This window comes from Carlito syrichta, unplaced genomic scaffold, assembly GCF_000164805.1.
Source record: "Carlito syrichta isolate Samal-C Ts95f unplaced genomic scaffold, Tarsius_syrichta-2.0.1 Scaffold309283, whole genome shotgun sequence".
In the NCBI taxonomy this organism is placed as follows: domain Eukaryota; kingdom Metazoa; phylum Chordata; class Mammalia; order Primates; family Tarsiidae; genus Carlito; species Carlito syrichta.
The window spans coordinates 1,358,350-1,385,640 of NW_007253379.1; the positions used below are offsets into that span (position 1 = coordinate 1,358,350).

The window sequence follows — 27,291 nt, forward strand, 5'->3', positions numbered from 1 at the left end:
TCCCCAAGGACATTAAGTTTATCAATCTATTCTGGCAATGCCATAACATTTTCTTTTGTATATTTTTTAGACTACTCTGTTAAGTCTACAGGAGTTTGGAAATGCTGCATCTTTCAGAGGAATTATTTCACATAAATATTTCCTATCCCAATATTTTTTCCTAAAGTCTTCTCCTACTCCCTACCCTTTGATATTAACATAATTACTCCATCTTTCACTGGATGGTATTTCTCTGATACACATTTTCTCAGCATTGCATTTGCTTTTGCCAGGCATCCCAGGGGCAGTTCTGGCTTGGGGACAATTTTTGTGCTAATTATTTGACTTGGAGTTTCTATACTACAATGGTAGTGAAAATTCTAAGCCAGGGTTTTTTATTTTTGAAAGGGAGATTTTTTTTTTCTTTTAAATCATCTGGCACTCAGGCAGAAGAAAGCTTTCCTCTAACAGTGGATGAATTTCTTTCTAGTCTTCCCACTTCTACACCATAGTCATAGTTTTATGTAAAGGTCTTACTTAGTTCCAACTCCTTGTCTTCACAGGCAAATCACCATTCTTTTGTTCTCATGTAAGTGCTATATTTCCACTCTAAATACCAAGACCCATAACCTTTCTATATCAGGCAACCACAGTGGCAACTTTTTTGCTTACCTCTCTGATTTTTAATTCTGTCTTCACTTTTGCTTCTGGATATTTGGTTATATTTGACCTTTTTGACAGCTGATTTTTAAACATTTTTCTTATGTTTCCTTCAGAGTTCCTAAATGTTTATACAGAAGGTTCAAATTATTTTATTCTTTCCTCTTCTACAATAGGTCTAAATTCCTATTTAAAGAAGCACAGAGGTCTGAGCAAATAAACATAACCTTTTCCTCTGGGAAGGATACTATATTTATATTGAATCTTTCCACTGACCAAAGGACTTCCTTCTGTATCACTAAGCAAAGGCTAGGCCCAGATAATGACATATTAACATAGCAAAAAGTGGTTTTTCATCTATTTACACCCTCACACATGTGTTGATCCCAGTACATATTGTTTCATATTATTTCATACCCATATCTGAAAACAAATATTCAGAGTCTGTTTTCCTTCACTAGAAGCGATGCCATGGTCACACTTAATTTTCAATAATGAATATTAGTAAAATCTTGGATAAACCTGCACTCTGAAGACACATCTGCTTCTGCTGGCATTAATAATTTGAACAACCCCTTGGCAAGGCAATATTACTTTTCATAGCAATCACAATAGCAATCTTGTACTTTAGAATTCATCCTACAGAGATAATTCAACCCTCTGCAGTACAATCTATAATAGTAATTACAGAAAACAACATAAATATCCCAAACAGGGAAATGACTTAGAAAATTGTGATAAAATGTGTGACTGTTAAAATGTAAAGAGAATATGTAGAAACATGGATATACTGTGAGTGAAAGGAATAGAATACAGAGGAATACACATAATACTGAACTTGGGTAAAAACGTGTGCTTATGAATAAACTATGAGAAAGGAGAGATTAAAAAATGGAACGAATATTGGGCTAGGCAGGCCTTCTAGTATCTGCCGGGATGAAGTGTTAATGCAAAGAGGCTTGAATAAACCTTCACTCTGGGACACTCATTCCTGTCCTTCAAATGCCCAGATGGTGGTATTAAAACCTAAGGAGATAGTCTCCTCATGTAGCAATATATTACACTGAATACTTTTTCACTCTAGAAATTTTTTGGAATTTTTCCTTTTTTTGTTTGTTTGTTTGTTTTGAGTTGGAGTCTCACTCTGTCGTCTTTTGTTTTTAATGCCTTTGAATTTGACTATAAAAAATATAGGTGTGTTTTCCCTTTTTCTCTGGAAAAGTTATTATTACTCTTTCAACTGAGGACAGTGTCAAAGTGTGTGTATGTATTTGTGTAGAAGTGTAAAACCCTAAATATGGGGAGAAAAACAACTGCCAGGGAAAATCGCACAATAAAAGAAGTAACTTAAGCAGAATGAGAAGTGCATCACGTTTAAGAGCTGAACCATATACAGCGTTGGAGCCTGAGCAGGGTGAGGAGGTTAACCACTGGGGTAGGAGCAGGTAGAATATTTGATGCCAGGAGAATAACCCATATGGGGCAATGGCTGGCATGGTTATCACAGCCATAATGGAGTAAAAAGGGCAGACTGACAACATGAGCCAGCTTATAAGACACTCTGGGAAAAACATTAGTTTCATTTCTGTAATGTTACTGTCAAAGATGTAGAATTTGACTGTATTCATGAGAAAACATCAGACAGACCCAGACTAGAGTACCTTCTGAACACAATCTGGATGTAATCTTCAAAGATGACAAAGCAAAGGAGTGTAGAAATTACAGAAACTGTTCCAGGTGGAAGGAAATGAAAGACTTGACAATTTGGCAAAACAGATGATCCTAGTTTGGATTTTTTTGCAGTTTAGGACATGAGTGATAATATTGAAAAACCTGAATGGAGCCTATGGAGTACATGGTAGTAGTATATCAACAATTAATTGAATTATGTTGTGTGTGTCATTTGTGTAGGAGAACATCACTGTGAGAGATTCAGATGTGATGGTTCATCATGTCTATAGCTTGTTCTTGAGTCATGAAGGCAAAATATTCTTTTTATTCTTGCCACTTTTCTGTGCTTGAATTTATTTCAAAATTTTAAAAAATACACTGCTAAAAGTTGAATTTAGAAAATCCTGGAGAACATTGAGGGGCAGTTTATTATTCAAACAGTTGGTGCCTGAGTGTGTGCGTGTGTATGTGTGTGCGCGCGTGTGTACACACACATGCCTGTGTGCTTATGTGTATTGTTACTTAAAAATTACATTTCCAGCTCACATTTACCAAGTGATTTCTCTCTTCTATGTTGCAAAGTTTGATGACAGCTTTAAATATGACATGTGAAGTTCAAAAGATTTCAAGACGCAAAAACGTGTTCCACTCAGAGAACATTTGTATTCAAATAGGGTGAGGGTTGTCAGAGCTAAGAGACATGAAAGTAGCTGCCTCTCTTGATTTCTTAATTTCATCATGTGCAGAGAAAAATATCCACTACCAATATTATGCTCCAAAGAAAGTTCTGGCTTGCATTTTTCTTGCAATTATTAAGGTTCAATGGCATCTCAGTCCTCTTTTCTGATAGCTAACAAGGCTTTATCTTCCCCTGCATTGTAAGTATACTGAATATCTAGAAACATTGTTCAGAGGGATATGAAGCATAATAATTCCAATTATTAAGCTTTTGTTTCCTAGACATGGTTTTTTCTAGGGTCCCTTATATTAATTGCTTATGTGTCCCATTCTTTGTACTTGGTTGTCTTTCTTGCCTATCCGACTCTAGAAACTTCTAGGATTCTTCGAGGACTGGGGCGCCATTTTTCTTTTCTATTTTTCTGCACATCATGGAAACCAGAATCTCCTCTAGAATCACAAGTTTGATGATTGGGGCTTTGTAATCTGCTAATATTTTTCCTAAATGCCAAATGTTTGTCTGAAAAACTAAGTATAAACTGTGTTTAGATGCTATGCCATTATAACTTGTGTAGTTCTTTTTTTTGAGTTGGAGTCTCACTCTGTCGCCCAGACTGGAGTGCAGTGGCCGCTTCCAGCCACCGCAGCCTCTGCCTGCTGGGCTCCGGCGATCCTTCCGCCTCAGCCTTCCAAGGAGTCAGAATTACAGGCATGCGCTACCACGCCCGGCTAATTTAACTTGTGTAATTCTAAGTATATATAGCTATCCCCTGTCTCCAGCACACATATACACATATTCACATTCATATGTACATGTACTCCTGTGAGCTGCATGTATTTGAAAACACAACTAATTAAAATTTAATTAAATTTTATTATTTTTAATAGTAAAATTATCTAAATAGGAATATATTTTGAAGACATCCCAGAACAAAATAAATTTTACTTTCTTTGTATCCCTTATAAAGGTGAAAATTAACAATTGATTTCCCATATTTCCATTAGACTTCATTTGATTAAGTGACTTAACTAATCGGGAAGATATTATATATTTGAATTTATAGCCACTCAATGACCTCAAAATATATAAAGCAAAATTGAGGGACTACAATGTAAAAGGAACAAATCTATCCTCACAGTGGGTTGTTTTAACACTAATAAGATCAAAAAATATTTGAACAACCTGAGTACTTAGTCTAAATAGACATTTATAGAATGAACTGCATAGCACACAATCTTTTTAAATATTTAAGAAACTCTGATCATATCCTGGGCCATGAAGAAGATCTCAAAGAACTGAAATCACATAGAAATAAGGAGAAAACACATTCTAATGAAAATCCAAGTAGTTCATGCTCTATTTCAGAAGAAAATCATATCATAATGGCAAGAGCACGTGAAAGCCAAAGTATGGCAGAGAGAGAGAGAGTCAGAAAGAAAGCCTAATTCCAACTCCAGTGGCACTCTACAGGGCTTTTTGTGGAGGGGATGGCATTTGCACTGGGTAAGAATTTCCAGAGTACTGAGCCTTTACAACTTAGAGACACATACAAGGCATTGTTGGATAACACTGCATAGAATAAGGGGGAAATATTGGATACACGAAGAGAATAAGGAAAATTTAGAACCAGAAAGGTAGTGAAGAATCCGGCAGTTTCTTGGTTAGTGAATGATGACACTGGCCCATTGTGAAAAAATGGACCATAAAAATATAAAGACAGAGTATGCTCTGATAAATTTTATCACACATATAAACTGCAAAGTTTAGTTGGAGCTCTTGTAATTTGTGAAGAGTTTCAGGTACTTGAAAAATAATGTAAGAATTTAAGAAGTTGTAAAAATTGCTGAGAAACATTGAAAAACTGGAAAACATTTGTTAATGTTGCTTAAAGGTGTACCTCTCAGGATGCCTTTAGGTCTTTCAGCAAACAAACAGAAATTCTAGACTGAATCTAAACAGGATCAAATCTAAAGTAAAAACTGTTGAGATAGAGAGCTGGAAACTTGAGAAGTTCTAGGTGAAGTCAGATCTGTGTCACCCTTGGTAAGTCCAACCTGCACTCCCCAGGAAACAGAGAATTGACTCTACTTTCTGTGGACTTTGGACAATAGGTTTCCCACCTATGCTCATTCTGTTTAAGATCCTTGATGAACAGTCCTTCAAAGTGAATTGTGAGGCTTTTTTTCCTTTTGTCCAAGGACTTCAGACTGGCTGCTCATGAATGCTTATCTGTAGTTCTAAGGAATACTCTGTTATCAGCTTCCAGCTCAGACTCCTAGGTTCACTGTGCAACTGGCTGCTTGAAGAACCATAAAATTGATGTGTCACTATTGCATAGTTGAGTGACTCCTAACATCAAGCTTGCGTTTGTCACCACACATATCAGTCTCTCCTAAAGTGTTCTAGCTCACTGAATTTTTCAGATAAAGAGTAGTCACCATGTTTATATGCATGCTTCATAGAAGTTGTTTGCACAAATTAAAAATTTCCGTATTATCTTCTGTATTGCTTTCCTCCATGTTGGTGCTGGAAGTTATTAAAGCCCGTCCTGCTCTAAAGCAAACTTGTAGGTATCTTTTTTTTAGAAAAAATCTTTCTTTCGCTATGGTCAAAAAGGCTAACCACTTGTTATTTTGAGGCTTAAAAAAGACTACATGATATCAGACCACACTACTCCATTATTTAGTGAGATAAATAGATAGATGGGTGGACAGAGAGAAAAATAGAGAAGAATGGAAATCTCAAGATATTCTTTAACCAAAAAAGCTTAATGTACTCCTGGATCTTCTTATATGTAGCAACTTCAGGGTTACTCTGAATATGTTGATTGATATCATATATAATTTAAAATAATGTTGGATTCAGTTGTACTGACATTTCTTTTTTTTTTTTTTAAGATGTGGGGTACAATTCAGGATTATGTACAGAAGTGGTCATTGTACAAGTAAAGTTTGAGCCTCCCTTTGGTCCCCACTTTGCCTGACTTGAGATCAGGTACCTTTATTGGTGTTGTGTCCCCCCCCCCCCACCCTGGCAGTATCCCACTACTGCCAATCTCTTTCTTACAGTAGCATGGCAAATGTTCAGGGTCTTTTTATGAATGAGAACATGTGGTACTCTGTTCTTTGTTTTTGTGACAGATCACTGAGTATGATAGACTCTAAATTCATCCAAGTTGCTGCAAAGTTCATATGTTTGCCCTTTATGTCCGCATAATATTCCATTGTGTATATGTGCCACAACATCTCTTATTAATGGATATCCATTAATATGCTAAAATGCTTGATTACATGTCAAGACATTTTTGTATCAACACAATTCTGGATTATAAGATGTTCAATACACGTTTTCAAGTTGGTACTCAAGAAATGCTAATAATGCATTGCTTTAAGTAGCTACTAACAAATTAGAAAGATAGATTTTCAAAATACATTTGAGATATATAAACATTCTAAACAAGATTATCAGTTAGATGTTATTTTATTTTAATAAAACTAATTTTCATTAAATATATAGAATTGTAAATAAGTAAATAATCACAAAAATATATAGTATAACCATTTGAAGAGACATGCTCCAAAATTACTTCTATAAAATTTTTTCATCAACATAAAAACAATATTTTTTCAAAATAAGTGATTGATCAAGGATATTAAAATGTTTATTTTATCTTGATTCATTTATATTTTCACCTTAAATTATATTACTCAAGTTTATTAACATATCACATCAACTACATTAAAATTGGTTAGAGGATAATCCAAGTCTGGTCAAACAGAACCAAGACAATTTCTAACCTTTGAGCAATGACTCAATTTAACACTGGAGGTGTTAAAGTGTTTTACGGTTTCTCCTCTTTGTTTTTTCACTATATTCATGAATTGTAACCACAAATGCAAACTTATACTTGAAAGTTAAGATTTCTGTGTTTTGAATGAATCTTTTTTTTTTTTTTGAACCACACTGTGTTATCTTTAATTAGGTAAAGATCTTTTTAACACGTCACATAGACCATTTCACCCACTGCTCTGTTTGGCTGCCAGTCTTTTGCCTCTCTCTTCAGCAATGGTGAGGCGGATACCTTTTCCTCGGGGAAGAGAAATCCATGGTTTGTTACCTTTGCCAATAACAAAAATGTTGGAGAGCCGAGTGGCAAAGCTGTAGCCATTGGCATCTTTTACATGAACCACATCAAAAGAATGAATCTTAAAGACAAAGATCAACAATATATTGAATGAATGGGTAAGACCTACTAAGAGGAAGACCATGTGAAATGAAAGGAAGTCATTACCTAATCACCCAATCAATGCAAACAGTCTATTTAGGCAAGAAATATTCTTCTGATCTTTTTTCCATGCCCTATACACTTTCCTTAGTTCTCTCAGAGATCTCCATATAAATGTCCTGCTTTTCTCTTAACTTTGATGAGTCTATTTCATAAACGCAGGCATTGAATTCCTTTATTTAGTTTAAGTTATATAGTCTGTATCAGTTAGATAGCTTTTGGTTATAAATAACTAAAAGCCAAACATAAATCGACTGAAACAAACAAGCAAATGAATTGACTCATATATACACAGAGAGACAGTTCATCAGATAAGGCTTTATTTGTGGCTCTAATATGTGGATAAGAATATCTCTCTCTCTCTGTCTCTCTCTCTCTCTCTCTTTCTAAATCTCCATCTCTATTTCTCTTTTCTCTTTATTTACTTGACCCTTCTTGTTGATTTCATTTTCAGCAGGATATATTTTCATTGTCCAAAGATGATTACCAAAAGATCCCAGGGCTATATGTTTTCTTGTCCACCTCTAGTGTTAAAGTGAACCATTTCTTCAACAAAGATTAGAAGGTGAGTCTTGGTCCTGTTTGGCCAGATTTGTATCAACCTTGAACTGCATTTGCTTTCTCAACATCCATTTGCCTCTTTTTCCTTTTGAATGGCTGTCAACATTTCCCTACAATATTATATGAGTAGCTTTGACCATATCCCATGCTCTAGAAATAGTTCCTGACTGGTTTGAGTCTACTGACATATCACATTAGTTATATTATAAAACTGGCTTGAGGATGATCCAGGTCTGGCCAGACAGAACCAAGACTCAATTTCTAAACTTTGTTTAAATTTGTAGTAGAAAAATTCATTACACTGTTGTCTGGACTTCAGAGAATTCTGATTTCATGTATATAAAGAGTTAAGTGGGTAAGATAAATAACTAGTTGACTTGCACTTGTATTCTTCATGCACTCCTGTACAAATTTGTTGAGTAAAGATTTCCCTAAACTAAAGCTCGGGACTATACTTAGAAAATGTAACAATAAGCTATAATTATAATATGCTTTAAAATATTCTAATCCATAAAGTATAATCATTGCTCTGATTGCTTGAAAGTACAACACCTCTTAGTATTCCTTTTATGTCCCATTCTATGTATAGCATTGTAAACAACTAATGCATTGTATAAGTATCTGTGAGAAAACTTAATTATCTCAGATAAATCATAAGCATTATTGTCCAAAACATTAGAGTAGAGGGTCATAATCCTACATATAAGTTTAGTTTAAATTTGACACTCACTGAGACTGTTCAATCAGTATGGGGGAAATCTAAATGTAACATTCTATTATTTTTAAAAATGAAGAAGACATTACTACATGAAATGCCTTTTTAATTATTTAAGTATATTCATCTGAGTTTTCTACAAAACAATAATGATCACTTTATCCATGAGAAAAACTTGATATGGCATAATTCCTTAGAAAGCAGACCTATCTTGTTTTGTTGCTTCTTTAACACTGGATTTGTAAACAGATTTCAGCATATATCTCAGTTCTTCTAGACTTCATACATGAGGCTAATTCATTATGGACATACAGTTGGAGAATGTCATTTTACTTTGCTAAGAAATTTTTCTGCATATTGAAAAGGAAATTGATATATTTGATAAGGCCAATACTTGCTAATAGTCACACTTTTTATAGAATACAAAGTATTGAGACATACATTATGAAATTTGATTCTACAACTGCTTGAGATGACAGAGAGACACATATCTTTTGTAGGTGCAGACATACAGACTTCCAGTGGGGAGGTGACTTGAGAAGTCATGGAACTAGCACAGGAATGGGGACTATCAGCTCGCTGAGGGTGGGACAGTGGCTGGAATGCATTCGAGACTCGAATATATATTTAATTATATTTAGCACAATTAACTATACTAATACGTATTTAGTGTAATTAACAAAATCTGGGTTTAAATCAGGTCTTTTACAAGCATGCTGTTTTCATGCAGCTAAACTATTATTGCAGTGCTGTTTACATTCAACAAACAGAACCCATAACCAATTTGGGAGGCTCAGAAAAAATGAAAGAAAAAGAAAAACAAAAAGCCTTTTGAAAGCGTATCTATTCCTGCTTTGAGAACATTGGCTTATCACTTTTTTCTATGCTTCCCACCTTGTTTAATTGATAATCAGTTTAAGAGGCTCTCAATCTAAAGGATTTTGAAAAGTGAGTATGCCCCTAACAGCCATCCTTAAAGATTTTTTTTCTTTAAGATGTATTTAAAACATGTTTTGTGTGCTTTTGTTGTCAAGAGAGAAACTGATGAGATAAAAGATGTCTAGTTGAACCCCTAGGTCTAGACACAAAAAACAGAACCCTCAAGTTGTAGTTCATAGCAGCTAGGTACAAATTTAATGAAATGTAAAGAATTTCTTCTTTAGAACTCAAATGCTGAGGCTGGAGGCAAGAATAAGATGCAGCCGTGGCTTTCATCCCACCACAGGTAGCTTAACCACCTCTACTTTATCCTACGCGGTCCAACAAGGTTTGACAAACTGCAGTGCAGTACAAGAAGCATCTCTTGGGCAATGATGCGTAGAGACAGAGGGATTTTTTAGTCAATTGCAGGAATTAGGCTTTAATGCTTTATACTAAAAGACTTCATACCCCAGATAGCTTCCTGCTATCCACTGCATCTTGGCAGGCAATGAGACTGTTGAAGTTGAAACCGGGAAGCTAGGTTAAGCAGATTTTCATGAATGTACAAAATGCTCTATTTGTAAAGCTACTTTACTTTGTAGCAATTCAAAATGCTTTCTTTCTTTCTTTAATCTTTCAGTTTGGTCAACTGTCATTCTTTATCAAAAGTTTTTTTTTTTTTTTTCCCCAAAAATGTCACTAAAGAGTCATAGAAGAGCATAATGTTCATATCATCAAAAGTCCATGTTATTTAAAGAAAATAATCCTAAACGTCAATTTAAGAGATTAAAAATGACCATGGTCTTTACAAAAACTGTAAGGTACACAGAAAGACATTAAATACTTTACCTTTATTTGGAAGTTCTAGAGGGCTACAGACATCATTTTTGGTTCCAGTTTTCGGAGAAGAGATCAGTTTTGCAACAAGGGATGCAGAGATGGGCTGCACTAACAGAGAAGTGAGATTGGGCCGGCTTTGTCTAAAGCTCCCATCTATTCAAAAAGAAAGGAAGAGAATCCTTAGTAAACAGGAATTTTCAAAACTAGAAGTTATATGTAGTAAGTACTTAAATTATGAGCTGTGAGTTTATATTCATTCATTTGCTTATTTACTCCTTAGCTATACTCTGTTTATTTATTTAAAATGACTAAAATGTAGTCTGAATACAATTATGTATCCTAAAGATGGCAGATTGTACACATGCACTTACCTCCACTGTCCCATGAAATTCCACTAAAATAATAACAAAGGAATAAAAAAGCATAAGTGTACAGGGGTCAGGAGAATAGATAGTAATAAGATTCTAGAAGTCGGAAAGTAGATAAATGTCTGTTTAGGTAACAGACCTGAAGAGACGAAAACCTGATCCTTCCATGGGGAAGCTAAGAAGCAACACAGTTTGTACCACAGAATCCAGAAAGGATTCATAACTGTAGACAACAACTGCTTGTTAAAGTAGGGATGCAGAAGGAGTTGGAAACAGGAGGACTTGATAAAATTCTGATTGTGAAGGCGACTGTCCTCTACAATCCCCCACATTCAGTCAATGCGGGCACCTGTTCTTCCCTCCCTCTAGCAGGGAATTGAGTAAGACACTGAACAGGGAGACACACCAGATGCAGTGAAGCCTAGCACACTTAAAACCAGATAGTGTTACGACTCTCAGGACTCTTTAGATGTTTTCTCCCTTGGTGCACCAAATCCTTCAACCAGGGTGGCCAAGAGAAGATTCACTTGTGGCAAGTATGAGGAGATCAACAGAAAATATTCCAAATTAGGAATTCTAGCAACTCACCCAAAACATCCTACATTAAAATCCATCAGTCAATAAATCCTACCCATATCCTGAACTTCAAATCCACTAATTTTGCCATTTTTAAGTATGAGATCTCAGCCAAGGGCCATCCTAGAATGGTCCTTTTGCAGCTAGCTTCATGAGGATGAGAGCAGGGGTCCGCAGGCTAGGGAGGGAGGTTCCCGGAAGAGTAAGTTAAGGAGAATACCACTTGCATGCTAATATATCAAGAGAATATATTCAGTAAGATAATATAAATAATGACTGTTGATTTCACACAAAAATTTATATTTTTTAGGAAAAAAGAGACAAGGGTAAAATCGAGGGGTGATACACATGAAGACTTGTGAAAATTGAATGTTTATCTTTCAGGGAGGTAAATCAATATAATGAATAAAACTGAAAAACATAAAAAGTAAGAAACAACTAAAGATGCTAAAAGCAATGTGCTTGTCCTGGAGTGATAAAGAAAGCACAGAGGGGACACTGGGAAGCGTGGGAGAAGATAACATTTTTATAAATTAAGCTGTGTAGAAACATTTGACTATTTCAATGAACCACATTCATCTATAACTTTGAAAATAAAAATTAAACAAACATAAGAAGAGAAAACAATTATGATAACACGAGTAAAAGAAAAATACACAAATACTCAGAGTAAAGAAAATGGCAAGAATAGACTAAACTGTGCTTAAGAAAATAACTAAAATATCTTTATTCCATTTATATATTTTTCCTGACTCAAAAAGGGAAACATACAACAGAATGGCTCTATCAGGCAGCAGTGATGTTTGTGAAGGCAGTGCTGTGTTTCTCAAGACTTCTATTAGAGAAAATAATTGCTAGCAGTTTTCTCAGGATTTCATTTGATAGGACTTCAGAGGGTGCAGAGCTCAATGATATTGGTGTCTAGGCTTCAGGAGGCAGATTATAAATGAGAAAATATGTTACAGAAATGTTTCCTTAATTTATCATCTGGAAGACCACAAAGCTAAAAAATTATATTTCGCTTAGGACTGTGACAGCCATGGAAGACATGGCTTTGAAGAAAAAAAAATAATAAAGATTTAAGCTTAGAATCCATTTTGTTATCTCAACGTAGTGCTGGCTCATAATTTGGTAACCCTTTTATATAGATATATGTGACAGTATATTCTAACCACAGTGGCGATCACTATTTCCCAACCGTTTTCGTATCATGGAAACACAACTGGCTACATAGTTTGCAGGGCCCAGAGCAAAATGACAATGTGGGACATCTTGCTCAAAAAGTATGAAGAATTTCAATATGGCAATGGCATAGCATTAAATCAAGCGTGGCGCCTGTCTGAGAGAGGCCCTGGGAGACTGCACAGGTGGCATCCCTGGAGCCAGGCCCTGAACGGTTAACATAGAAGATGCACATAAAAGCTGTATAGCCTGGTGGGATGAACTGAAGAGGCTTTGCAGACTGCAAGGAGGGGGCTGCCAGCCAAAGGAGAACAACCCTTGACCTCATTAAACTGAACAGCTTCTGCAAAGCAAAAAAAACCACCAAGAGAGTAGGAGACAGCTTATAGAATGGGAAAAAATATTTGCCAGCTGTATACCTGGCAATGGTCTAACATTCAGGATCTATAAGGAATTCAAATGTGGTGAAAAGAAAAAAAAAAAACAAAAAACCAGCCCCATTAAAAAGTGGGCCAAACACATGAATATACATGGGCAGCCAACAGACACATGAAAAAGTGCTCGGCCTCATTAATCATCAGAGAAATGGAAATCAAAACCACACTGAGATACCACCTAACTCCAGTAAAAATGGCCATCATTAATAAAACAACAACAGATGCTGGAGAGAATGCAGAGAAAAGGGAACGCTTCTACATTGCTGGTGGGAATGCAAACTGGTTCAACCTCTGTGGAAAACAGCAAGGCGATTTCTAAAAGAACTAGAAATTTACCTTGAATATGAGTCAGCAATCCCACTTCTAGGAATATTCCCAGAGGAACTCAAATCATTCTACAGAAAAGATACCTGCACATGCATGTTTATTGCAGCACTATTCACAACAGAAAAAAAATGGAACAAAATATGCTGCCTATCGAAACTGGACTGGATAAAAAACAAATGTGGTACATAAACATGGCGGAATATTATGCAGCCATAAAGGACAAAATTATGGACTTTGCAGCAACTTGGATGGATTTAGAGTCTATCGTACTCAGTAATCTATCACAGAAACAAAGCACTGAGTACCATATGTTCTCACTCAGAAGCGGACCCTGAACATTTACCATAATACTATAAGAAAGAGATTGGCTATAGTGGGATCCTGCCAGGGGAAGGGAGGTGGATACCGATCTCAGACTAGGCTAAGTGGGGACCAAAGGGAGACCCAAGCTTTACCTGTATGGTGACTATTTGTATACCTAATCCTGAATTGTCCCCCACATCTTTAAAATAAAAAATAAACAAACAAACGAACAAAGGTGACCAGCCCTGAGTCTCCTACTGCTCCAGGCTGCACCTGAGGCCAAAGTGTTCCATGTCTCCAAGCATGGACAATGCTTGGACACTCTTGCTGGAAAACTCTGGAATAGCCAGCTGATTTTCTCAGCATGTACATTCTCCTTCTGCCACTACCTTTGGAGTTTTAGAGTGCATGGAGCAACAAAATAATATTGATGTGCGATGTGCACTCTGTTATTTTGAAGTTTTCTGGAATATTGGAACTTCTTAAGGTGCTATATGATTTTACCTCTCTCCAGGTTAAACACTTAACTATTTAGCTTGACATGCAAGGACCCTCACAATATCAAAGTTTATGCCTCAGCATTATTTCCCATCATTCTTCTTCATACTCCTTTTTGTTTGTTTGCTTGTTTGTTTGAGCTAGAGTCTCACTCTTGTCGCCCAGGCTTAAGTGCAGTGGCATGCTCATAGCCACCGCAGCCTCGACCTGCTGACCTCAGGTGATCCTTCTGTCTCAGTCTTCCAAGCAGCTAGAACTACATGCCCGACGAGTTTTTGCGACGTATTGTAGAGGCGAGGTCTTGCCCAAGTTGCCCAGGCGGATCTCAAACTCTCGGGCTCAGGCAATCCTCTTGCCTTGGTCTCCCAAAGTGCTGGGATTATAGGCTGAACCACCATGCCCGATGGTCTTCACACTTCTTATGCTAAAACTCCAGCTGTCTCCTTACATACGACATAGTTTATAATCTACATCACCCATGTTTTTGCTTCAGCCATTCCTTTCACCTCACTTGCTCTGCTCATGCATCACACACATCTAAAGTACTCATTCCCTTCAAAGCCCACCTCACAAGTCACCTTCTACATGAGGCTTTCTCTGACACCCTCAGCTCTGTGTGATATAGCTGTACCTTTTTGCAATGACTGTCATTTTCAATTAACATTGTCGCTATATAAAACATTTTGTTTTTTCTTTCCCTCGAATCTATAAACTATTCAAAGACAAGGATTGAGTTATCTATATCATCGTATGATACAAAATGTTTGGTGTATTTTCAAGAACATAACAGGAGCTCAATAATTAATGACAATCACCAATTGTTTGAAGACTAGCTTCAATGTCTTTTTCTTGGTTTTCTGAAAGTCTACAAAATGGAGCAGGGTAAGACTGAAGAATCAATTATCCTTTTTTGCTTGCTATACAGTTATGCCTTCTCCTCAGCTGACTAATTCTCTCCCCCAGCAGACAAATTTAATAAGTTTTCAAAATCCACCTACCTACATCAATTCACTGATTATCATTGCTCTAAAACTACCTTTTGCACTTAAAAAAGTGTTTAATAAATAAAATAATCTTTAGGATGTATTTATCTGTTAAAAAACTCAATAATGGCACTGCATTTTTCTCTAGAATGTTCTATTAAGCATATGAAATAATGCACTTAAAAGTTAAGCATGAGTGAACTCTAAATTATAATTGAACATACCCAAATCTTTGATTTTGTGTGTGTGTGCCACATGACTAATAGACTTGCATTAGTTTTGAAAAATCTGAAGTAAGTGGTTCATTAATTTTTCACCTTCAGCTTAATGGAAATTTGACAAACAGTTCACTTCTGAGAGCAGATATTAAAAGCAGAAATTTACAGGACACTAAGATTAAATTATAGACAAAAGTTACTTTTTAAAATCACTGTCTATTGAAGAAGAGCTGAGAGAATTTCATTTTCTTACATTATTAAGAGGATTTGAGCAAAACCAAACACATGTACTATTTTTATTCAGTGATATTTTAAAGCACATTTATGAACTATAGGAATCCATTAGATATGAGAGGAAAATTTGGTGGATTATATGCCTAAATGTGAAGGGTACCATAGAGAAAAGACTTTGACATTACATGTTAGCTCTCTAACATTTAGATTGTAGCATTTATAGCATGCCTTGTTCACTGTTTATGCTCAATTAAGACCAATTGACACCAACTTTTATTTTAATAGATAGCTAATTCTCTCTTCGCTTAATGCATTCTTTGTAATCCAAAGACTCAATCCATTTAATCAACAATTCAATCCCTGATTCAATGCCACATGAATATAGTAGAATGAAGAAACTGGATATACAAAGTTCCATGTCTGCTCCCTCATAGACTCACTGTTTGAAACGTAGCAAATAATCTCAGTATGATAACATTGTCAACCCATTCACTATTCCTGAACTACCAAGGTGACATGGAAGGGTCTTCGTTTGTTTTTTTGTTTTGCTTTGTTTTGTTTGAGTTGGAATCTTACTCTGTCGCCCAGACTGGAGTGCAGTGGCCGCTTCTGGCCACTGTAGCCTCGACCTGATAGTCTCTGGTGATCCTTTCGCCTCAGTCTTCCATGTAGCTGGAACAACAGGCATGCTTACCATGCTTAGTTAATTTTTAATTTATTGTAGAGACGAGGTCTTGCCAAGTTACCCGGGCTGGTCTCGAACCTGCAGGCTCGGGCAATCCACTTGCCTCAACCTCCCAATGTGCTGGGATTACAGGCTGAGCCACCGAGCCTGGCCTGGAAGGGTCCTCATTAAGCTGACTTACTGAAGTAAAAAGAGCATATTAGCTCAAAAAACCTAGGACCTGAAGCACAATTGTACATATTTAATTGTGTTTTATGCTTATGCCCACTTCAATCACATCTGGTAACATGTTTACAGAGAACATGAACACTCTGCTAGTTGTCAGCCCTTTTGTGTGTGTGTCAGACAAGATAGAATACTTTTACATCCAGTTGAAAAGTCAGAGTATACAAGTGTCAATTACCAAAACAGTATAATAAACTTTCTGAGACTAGAAATGGTAGATATTGGGAGTCTCCGGACAAAGGTACTGAGAGGTTACATAGGTAAAGATTGTGCTGGTTAAAGAAAAAAGAAATCTTGTGTAGATTAGTGATGAGGATGTGCCACAATTGAGGAGACTAGTACGACTTTTAAATTTAGAAGTTCATTTAACTCAGTCCTCTGCAACTGACTCTGAGTGTGTCCATAAACATGAGCTCCGTGCTATTGAATGTAAGTAGAGATTTTTCTATTCAATGTATAGTCCCTGGGCAAGCAGCATCTGTATGACCTGGGAACTCATTAGACATACAGAATCGCAGGTCTCATCTGAAACATTCTGAATCAGAACCTATACTCTAACAAGATCCCCAGGTGATTCACATGCACATGCACAGACAAACACTGACCTAAATCACTACACAGTCATTCCTCGACATCTAGTATCTGCCACGAATTGGTTCCAGGAGTCACAGCGGATACCAAAATCTGTGGACGCTTAAGTCCCTCATATAAAATGGCCTAGAATTTTAATATAACCTATTACATTTTCCTGTAAACTTTAAGCCATCTCGAGATTACTTATAGTACCTAGTACAATGTCTACACATTACTTCGTTCACGTGGATTCAAGGTAGTATTTTTTGTACAGTAAATTCAAGCTTTGCTTTTTCAAACTTAGTTTTTTGAATTTTTTTCTTAATTTCCATCCGTGGTGAGTTGAATCCATGGATGTGTAACCCACAGATATGGAAGGCAACTTGTATAATTTTTCATAGCACAGATGGTCACATCTTCTCATCTCATTGGTCCACTCTTAAGCAAAAGCATCATTCCACAGCACATTTTCACGACAACAAAGATATGAGAAATAGGATGAAAAGAATTAAAAGTATGTTTGTTCACCTTCCCCCCAATTAAAGATGAGAGATCTTTAATCATAACAGCAAACCCCAAACACCAATTCTCTGAGTCTCCTTCAAAATGGGAAACAAGTCTGTTCATAAAGACTGTAAGTTTAAATAAAAAGTTTAAAATGAACTGAGAGCATTTTGTTTTACCTTTGTCCTATCCTCAAAAAAGTTGGTAATTAAAAGATAAAAATTGCATTTATAACACTTTATTTTAGCCATGAATAAATATTAGGATAACTAACTGATTTGGTTTATATTTTTCTAATTTTGGTTGTCAACTATTATAATTTATTATCATAAATAATTGACAAACTAAAAGTATAAATACCACTGACTTACGAGAGAACCAAATCATTAGAGTGCTAAAAAAGCAGAGATTTTAAAACATATTTTGTGCTGTACTTTTATGAAAGAGACCCAAGTATCAAATGAACAAGTTGACATCAGTGGTATTATTCCATAATATTTGATTTGATTTTTTTTCCAGAGGACTGCCACTTTGACAGAAATCAGACCATTAAGTAAGTGGCACAAATGTTTCTTCATTTTTATTTTAGTCCGCTAAATTTACAGTTATTTTCCTGAAATGACCAGTGTGCTAAATTGGCTAGTTATTTTGTTGTCCTTGTGAATACAGCTGAACCTTTATTATTTCAGTATCTTCTAGCCCACTGGTTGTAAATATTACCATCTTCCATCAAACGAGTGAAAGTCAGTAGTGTGTTGTTTAGGTTATTATTTAAAAGAAAAACACTCAAAAATGTTTGCACAGTGCATTCATTTCAGAGTAAAAGTACAGGCTCAGTGAATATTTTTGGATGAATTAATACACCAAGTTTAAATGAATAGTTCTGTTCTATCTAATCATAAACCTAAAACTGATGACTCAATATAAAATTTGAAATTAAAAATCATAAAAATGAAGACACAGATGGTCACATCTTCTCATTTCATTGGTCCAATCTTAAGCAAAAGCATCCTACCATGCTCCCCTAGTAAATATCATAATATTTTAATGCTTAATTAATGTGTCGTAAAAATAGTCATATTTACATTTACATTAAAGGGAGTAGAAAGTAACATACTCATTTGTAAAGCAAAATAACTTTGTATTATGATGTTAAAGCACATACAGTTTATGCAGAGTCCAATTTTAGTTTTTGAAAAGTAGTAGACAGGAAAAGTCTTTGTTAATAATTAAGTTGGGTTCTTTCTTTCCAATTAGTTCATCTATGGATATTGATCTGAATATGAAGCAGGCTCACAAAGAGTTAGAGAACTTTCCCCTTAATTCTCTCTCTCTCTCTCTCTCTCTCTCTCTCTCTTTCTCTCTCTCTCTCTTTAAGTCAGAGTCTCACTGTGTTGCCCAGCACACTCCCAGCCATTGCAGCCTCGACCTGCTAGGCTCAGAAGATCCTTCTGCCTCAGACTTATAATTAGCTGGAACTACCATGCCCCGCAATTATTTTTTTTTTAATTGTAGAGACCAGGACTCCTCAAGTTGTTGTCCAGGCTGATCTCAAATCTCTAGGTTCAGGCACTCCTTTCGCTTCCACCTCCCAAACTGCAGGATTACAGGCGTAAACCAGCATGTCTGGCCACCTTAATTAATGTTTTTTTACGTTTAGACAAATAAACTCAAGATTTATATTGGTGAAGTGAAATTATTTAGGGGTAGGGGATGATAATACATAAGTTATCATCATTCTCTTCCCTCAAACGAATATGTTTAAGTATGTATAAAATTATAACTATGCAGTCTTGGAATTTGTTCTAAACTTGACATTCAATTAAAGAATAGTTTCTATTATTTCACTGAAAATTGTTGATTAATGTGTAATTAAACAAAGTGCTAAGATGGATTTTAGCCATTATACAAGACATAAGCATAGTATTTAATTGTAAGTTAATTGAAATCTAGCGAGTCCTATAATTCAATTACTAATTATAGACTATGAGAATACATTTTCAAATCTATCTTAAATGGTTTCCATTGCTTTAGCACACATTGATATAATTACTTGAAAGCAAAGTCCTAACCTGTAGCTTTAAAGTAGGTGATGGCTATCACCAACAACATCTTCCCTAACAACATTCTGTAGTCTGATTCTTCCTACTCAAAAAACGGGACCTTCCTTGGTGTAGGGTTTTAGTGCGGAGTTAATATTAATAAATTTGTCATTTTAGGTGAAAATTTAGATTTATAACAGTAGTGGTAATATTCAGATATTGACAAATGTTTTCTTAATTCTATTTTAGAGGAAATATTGGATATACAAGAATTAATTCCCCATTCCATGTATCTCTTAAAATTTCTATTCTTTTGCATTCCTCATTCATCTACTCCAAGACTATTTCATCCCCTAAAGTATTGAAAAAAATGAACATTTGGAAACAATTATAAAGTATATTGTAAGAAAAACAAAGAGACAGATAAAATATTGTTCTTTACTTCGAGGAGAGTAGTCTAGATTCATAACTGAAATAATTGACCATCTGCACATTCTATGTAATATAAAGTAAGTAATTCTCTTCAGAGACATTCTCCCAAGATGCTTCCTATCTCAAACTTAAAGGATATAAACATTGGAATGATTTGCAAATTTTCTAGTTTTAGAAAAAAGTGTAGTTTGTACTTTTTAAAAGATAGCAAATAAACTGTGTGGATGCGTTTTGCTCGCTTTCGTCGTTGTTGTAATAAGAGTATGCAACCATTAATTTACAATCAAATCTTCATACCAGATTATAATGAGAACACATTACTTCATTTTGTGAGGACTGAGTAAATGAAGAAGTAGAGACCCAGTACATTATTTCTGGTTTACATTTTTTTTTTTTTAAATAAAAGTGAAAAATAATTAACCCCTGCTTCTCTGATAAGATGCTAGAATAAATCAGCTATCACATATGAAGCATTGCTCGAATCTTCATAGTTTCTTGTGTATTTTATGTTTTTGATGTGGGGACACTGACACTAGAAAGGAACAGTGGCCCGAAGTTCAGCAACCAATAAAAATACCTGCTTTCTGCTCAGCCTCTAACTAGGAAGTTACTATAGGATAGTTTTTCACATTGCTTGGGACTTCAAACTCATCTTGTACACAGTGCATTTTTGACAATCATTTAATGAAAATATTTCCATTTTCATGTTGAAAAAGGCTCTTTGTATTTTTAAAGCTTACATCTAAGCTTGACATGAATGTCCTACTATTATGACAGAAATGCTCCCTTTTGTTTGGAATGGGCAATATGAATGATTTCAATAAATTGTCATCTTGGTTTATCACTTTCCTTATAATATTATTAATATTATGTTCTACAACTAATCACAAATAGAACTGTGACTTGAAAAATACCACTCTAGTTTCTTGCTGTAGTGATAGTATATACTGAGAGGAGATAGACTTGAAAGGAAAAAAAAAAGTTTTTAGGCAACCCACTCAGGTCTCCTTTCACTGTGGGAGCTTTTCAGTCCTCTCAATAAATCCTACATTTTTTTTAAAAAAGAGTTTTTTTAAAAACACTTACCATGAAAAAACCTCCTCAGTTCATCACTGAAAAGTGTTTCTACACAGAACTATTCTGTTATTAATTAATCTTCTGGATCTATACACATGAGAATTTTCTTACGGAAAAGTTCTGTAATATGGTGAATGTAACAAGTTTTGGATGTAAGTTTCCTCAAAGTACTTTATGAAATGGGACTAGAATTCACATTAAAAAAAAAGACTAGGGATAAAAGTCTAAGGTAATGCTTATTTCCTTACCTTGGTACTGAAAGGTTATTTCACTAAATGATAAGTCTTCTTTGAAGTCACAGCAAAAGCTGCAATAGCACAGTGAGAGACATCGCTGGGCAGAGTAGAGCACTAATAGTCCTGTTAATAAGCTAGAGTATTTTTTTTTTTTTTTGAGTTAGAGTCTCACTCCGTCGCCCAGACTGGAGTGTGCAGTGGCCGCTCCCCGCCACCGCAGCCTCGACCTGCTGGGCTCTGGCAATCCTTCCGCCTCAGCCTTCCGAGTAGCTGAAATTACAGGCACGCGCTACCACGCCCCGCTGATTTTTTGATTTATTGTAGAGATGAGGTCTCACTGCCCAGGCGGGTCTCGAACCCGCGGGCTCAGGCAATCCACTCACCTCAGCCTCCCAAAGGCGTGGGATAACAGGCTGAGCCACCGAGCCCGGCTTAGAGTATTCTTAAAGGATAAGAGTTGTCTTTCTCGGTTTCTGTGTGTAGGACTTCAGATAGCACCATGCAGTCATCTTTTAAAAGCATTTCCATGATAAATGGGCCGTGAACAAAATCAAGATTATTCACATTGGTCTATATTTTCTTTTCAGGTCCTTCATTTAATCTTTGTAACTACCCAATGATGTTATTTTACACCCTCATTTAAAGAAGCTTTTGTGTCACTCTCAGTCAATGCTGTGAATGTTTCTTAGATGAAATAGGAAATGAGTAGGATCTTAAATAACTGGAAAAGAAAAAGTCCAAGAAGTTATCCCAGAGCAAGGAAAGATTCCTGTCTGGCAACTATAATTATTTTTGTGGCAGTTCAGATGGAAATGGAGAAAGCAGAAGAACTGGGAGAGGACAGGAGATCCAGCACAGTTCTTCTTGACTGGAACTAGTTAGTGAATCAAACAGGTACAAACTGGCCTGAAAACCCAAAGTCCTTGGCCAGGAAATGTGAAATGAAGCAGCAAGTCCTAGAGGCTTTAGCAGGCCTGAAGAGACAAGGCACATCAGATGCAGAATAGATGCAGAATAGATATCTGAAAATAGTAATAATAAGGTCAGAGAAAACAAAAAATAAATTGCTAATGGATAAGTATTACAACAGTGTTCCATGAGTAGACGGTGGTCAGCATGTTAGAACTGGCTCTGAAGCAGGTTTTCTTGTCTCCTCGTGGGAAGAGAGAGAGAGAGAGAGAGAGAGAGAGTGAGAGAGAGAGAGAGAGATGTTTTAAAAATAGTGACTCGAGTCCTAAAAAAAACAATTACTAGATCTCCCCTGATAGGTGGTGTAGACTATCCTGGCTTTGACAGAATTTTCCATTTAATTCATGCTTCAAACTATAAAGAAAATGACTGTAGTAGAGATGGTTCCAGAAAAAAGGATCAACATGATTAAATGAGCTATGGAAGGAAAATAAAGGTGTGAAATGGCAAGTAGCCAAGGTTATGGAGATTGCCATATATGCTGTTAAGACTGGAATTAATAGAGTCCTCATAGTCCTAATAAAATTCTCATAGAATTTTTTAGCAGAAATTGGTACCTTGAAAATGGATTTTAGAAACATCAGAGAGTGACATGCAGAAAGAACAGAACCAGAAAAGGGAATATAATGAAAACACCAAAACTAGATTCCAGTTTGTGCCAGACACAGAGCTTGGGACTTGGCATATATTATCTCATTCCCTTTCACACTTTATATATGATGATACAAGTTTTCAAACTAGTTTTTATTATCTCTATTTTGTAGAAAGAACTTCAAAGTTCAGAAACTTTGAGATGCTCAGAGTCATATGGCTGGCAAGCAACAGAAGTGGGCTCCTAGCCTGCATCTTTTAGATTCCAAAATTAAGATTCTGGTGTCAGGACTTAAAACCTATTGCACTTTCTTAATAAGAAATAGTATCTGCATGACCTAGTTTATGTCTCTGGATGCTGAAATGTAAAGACCCATGAGAAAAGCCTGGAAAAGGAGAACTGTCAAGACTTGGCAACCCATTGAGCAGGGTAGTGGCAATGGGGTAACAGGGTACGCAATTAATGTTTCGATCCTGGATGACAGAAGAATAAAAATCCTATTAATGATGTAGATTCATTAGGAAAACTTTCCTAGAAGTCAAACTGGGTCAGAATATTTTAAATAATCGTAATTAGTATTTGGTGCCATTGGAACATTATTACTAAAAAGTCTCCGTAAATACAGTCCCCACCTGTTCACACAGAACTCTTCTGCATAAAAGAATCTGACTTTTATTGCATGGTCATAGTCCATGAATTACAGGCAACTCCACTGGCTGTTTTCTGAATACTTTGCAAAGACCTGAACAATGGCATTCCTTAAACTACAGTTTCCCAGGCCATAAAGTGAGGGAAAAAGCAGCCTAATACTTAGCTCATAGCAAAGCTTTAGGATTAATGAGGATGCTCATAAATTGCTTTAAGCTCCACAGATGAATAGGTACAATATAAATGAGCCACATTATTCCATTGACAAATACTATCCATAAACTGTCCAACAGAACTGAGAAAAATTCAGTCTCTTGTTGCTTCTTCTGATAGTGTATATTGTCCTGCTATCACTTTGTCCATTCTTTTGTGGTTTCCCTGGAAAAAAAAAATAAGATAGAATGCTGTATGGCCAAATCGTGAAGTACACTAAGACATACAACTCAAACAGATCATAGGACAATCTATGCTCACTTTGTCATAGTTCCTTTGGAATAAAATGAAATAAAAAGAGCGACACACTTGCAAGGTTACTTCAACGAAAATATAAATCACCTGAAAGTGAGATTGCTATTTTTAGAATGTTTTATGTTAAAGTTAAACTCATTTTTCAATACAGAAGAAGACATCATCTATTTTCTGAAGGCATTTAGGATTTATTTGAACTTTTTAAAGATTTGAAATTTTTTTCAAGTTTCAATAAAAATATCAAGGATATGCTGGATTTATAAGATCCTACATTATATGTATATAGCCTACACTGATTAATGCTGATATTAACATTAAATAGTTCTCTATATGCAGTAAGAAATTCTAAAAACATTAATGTCAAACTAATGTCATAGCATTATACGAAGACTCAACAGTCTAAATCTGTATTTTAGCTATCAGTAAGCAATGCACAGAATTTTAAAATATAGTTACCACAAACTTTTATAAATTGATCTTCATGCTAATCTTAATATATGTTTAACAATTTAAGTAATATTAAGGTGGAAATATTCAGTGGAGAAATAATATGTAGAGGAAAAAAAAGTAGTTATTCAGTGAACCTCTGAATAACAGAGATGTTAGTAAGATGATGACATCTGGTTCCTCATACTGATTTTAGCTGAAAGACAAACTAGAGTTATTTATAATTTGGTTAATAATATGAATAATTGGAATAAAATTATGAAATATTCCCTTTAATAATGAAATTGAAATCTCAAAGTTATGTACTGAATACTTTCATTTAGAGCATATTTCAAAATAATGCCACAGAGACTTAAAAAAAAAACTCCATTGCTTTCAAGTTTTCAAATTAACACACTTATATATGTTAACACACACATATATATGCATATTCATACACATATACATATATAAATCAAAGAAGAATAAACTTTATATTTTTTATAAAATATGCAGGTTAATTATTGGAAAATGGTGGAATTTAGAATGGTGGTTCTCAAGGCATGATTCAAAGACCAAATAATATATAATCAGAATATTTAAAATGAAAAGATCCATAATATAGTAATTCATAATTATCTTTGGGGGATAAAGAGAGTTTTATTATTTTAATAATCTAAGTGAAACACATGAATCTATTCTTATTATAAAAACAGGAACACTGTAAATAAAGCTAAAGGCCATTTTGACCATGCCCTACATTTCAGTCCCCAATGCTATGAGAAGACACTCTTAATCACATAATGTGTCCTAAACCTGATATTCTTTTCATGCATACAAAATTTTTAAATAACTGTATAGCATTGTTTCATTTTCTTTGACTTAAATCTTTTAATATACATATTACTCTGTGGCATTTGTTTTTCACTCAACAAAAATGCCTTAAATAACTTTTCATTTAAGTTTGAGGATGTTATTCTTTGGTTATTCCTTATGGATGTTGCATAGTGTTTCATAATTCAAATAGCGCTCTAACATATTTGGTCAATTCTGTATTTTGCTACTGTAATCAAAACCTCCATGTATTTTATGGTGCATATCTACATTTGCATATGTGTGAGAGTTTTTTGTAAGACTGCTATGAAAAAATGGATGTAAAGGCAGAACATTTGTGAATATTAAATTTTCATAATCCTAAAAACTTGCTCTTCTAAGTGGCTGTGCCTCATTTCTCCATCATTAGCACTATAGAATAAGGCATGTATTCCCTTCCCTCCCAAAACCTTCTGGGCAGAATAAATTGCACATGTAAAGCCCCTGGATTATGAAAGAATAGGGTACATTTGAGCAAACAAAGGAGGTCATGCATTACTGCAGTAGTCACAGCGGCTTGGATGAATTTAGAGTCCATCCTGCACAATGATCTATCACAGAAACAGAGTACCATACGTTCTCATTCATAAGCGGACCTTGAACAATTATCATAATACTAAAAGAGAGGGATTGGCAGTTGAGGGAAACTGCCAGGGAGGGAGGGGCACACCTCATCAACAAGGGTACCTGCATAATGAACATTTGTATACCTAACCCTGAATTGTCACCCCCCATCTTTAAAATTAAAAAAAAAAAGTTTAAAAAGGTCAGAATTCATGTAGGGCCTTTCAGGGCATGAAATATATCTTTTCATTAAGAGCAATGTAATCAATTCCCTGAAGCACGACTGAAAAATTGAGAAAGTTTAAAAATACAGAAATGCATGAAAAAGAACTGTGTGTGTGTGTGTGTGTGTGTGTGTGTGTGTGTGTGTGTGTGTCCGTGTTTCTATTTCACAGATTAACAAATTTTATGTTCACATTTTAATATAGATTTTTTTCTTCCAAAATGACACAATGCAAATAAAGTTGGAGTCTTCTTTACTACCAGCTGTATGACTCCCCATCTCTCTATCCCTTTCCAGAAGGAGCCGGTATCATAAATTTGGTTTTCTTATGCTTTTAAAATTCATAATCTGTATTTTAATTATGTAACTGTAAGCAATAAAAACTGTTAGATTCCAAAACATGCTGAGTGGGGAACAAGCCAGTTAAAATAGATGTATATAGTGTACTATCATTTATATAAACCTTAAAAATCAACAATAGCAAACACTACAACTTTTACACAGAAGAATGTGGTATGATCAGATCTGGAGATTGTAAATCTCATTCATAATATATCTTAAAATGGATTGAAAGTTTTAAGATAGGAAGCAGTGATATCAGTTAGGAGGCGGCTATGATTGCTTCAGTGAGAATTATTGTTTGCTTTGACCAGAGTGGAGATTGTTGAGACAGGAAAAAAATGGAAAGAATTGAGACTGATTAGGAGGTAGAAACCAGAAGGCTGTTTGAAAAGATGCAGTGGTTGAGAGAGAGGTAGGATCTAGGAATCTTCTGGATTAAGAGTGCGGGTCTCCTTGCACTCCTCTGCCTTAGGTAACCCTGGGCTCATCCATACCCCTCAGCCATACTCCCCGACTATCCACTCAGATATCTCTCCTGAGCTAAAGTTTCTTTGATTTGCTGGACAACAAACAGCAGTGGGTGATTTAGTGACTGGGCATCTTGTTCTTCTGAAGTGGAAGAAAGTTTGGAGTTTTTGAGAAAATATATTGCATTCTCCAAACAATTCTTTCATTCCAGTGTTATACAGCAGTGAATCTTTTAACTTTTTTCAAAAATGCTTTTATTGAACACCTCTTATATTCTAGCTGTATGCTAAAGGTACATTAGTAAACACTGAAGTAAAGCTGCACATAGTCAAGTAATCAGGTAGTTTCTATACATAGAAGATACAAAATGGGCTTTAGACATTTTGGGGATACTAGAAATGTTCAATATCTAAATATGGGGACAATTACTCAAGCATAAACATGAAACATCAACATCGAGTGATTGTTACACTTCAGATTGGTACCCTTTATGTTCTTCATTGAATA

General features: G+C 35.4%; 1 protein-coding gene across 1 annotated transcript in view; it reads right to left on the reverse strand.

Moving 5' to 3' along the window:
- The window catches only part of NAALADL2 (N-acetylated alpha-linked acidic dipeptidase like 2), a 592,600-nt gene that overhangs the window by 368,518 nt on the left and 196,791 nt on the right, over nt 1–27,291 (reverse strand). The window contains exon 3 of the mRNA XM_021717095.1: nt 10,321–10,464. Within this exon, the coding sequence (XP_021572770.1) occupies nt 10,321–10,464 (144 nt within the window). The remainder of the gene's footprint in view (nt 1–10,320; nt 10,465–27,291) is intronic.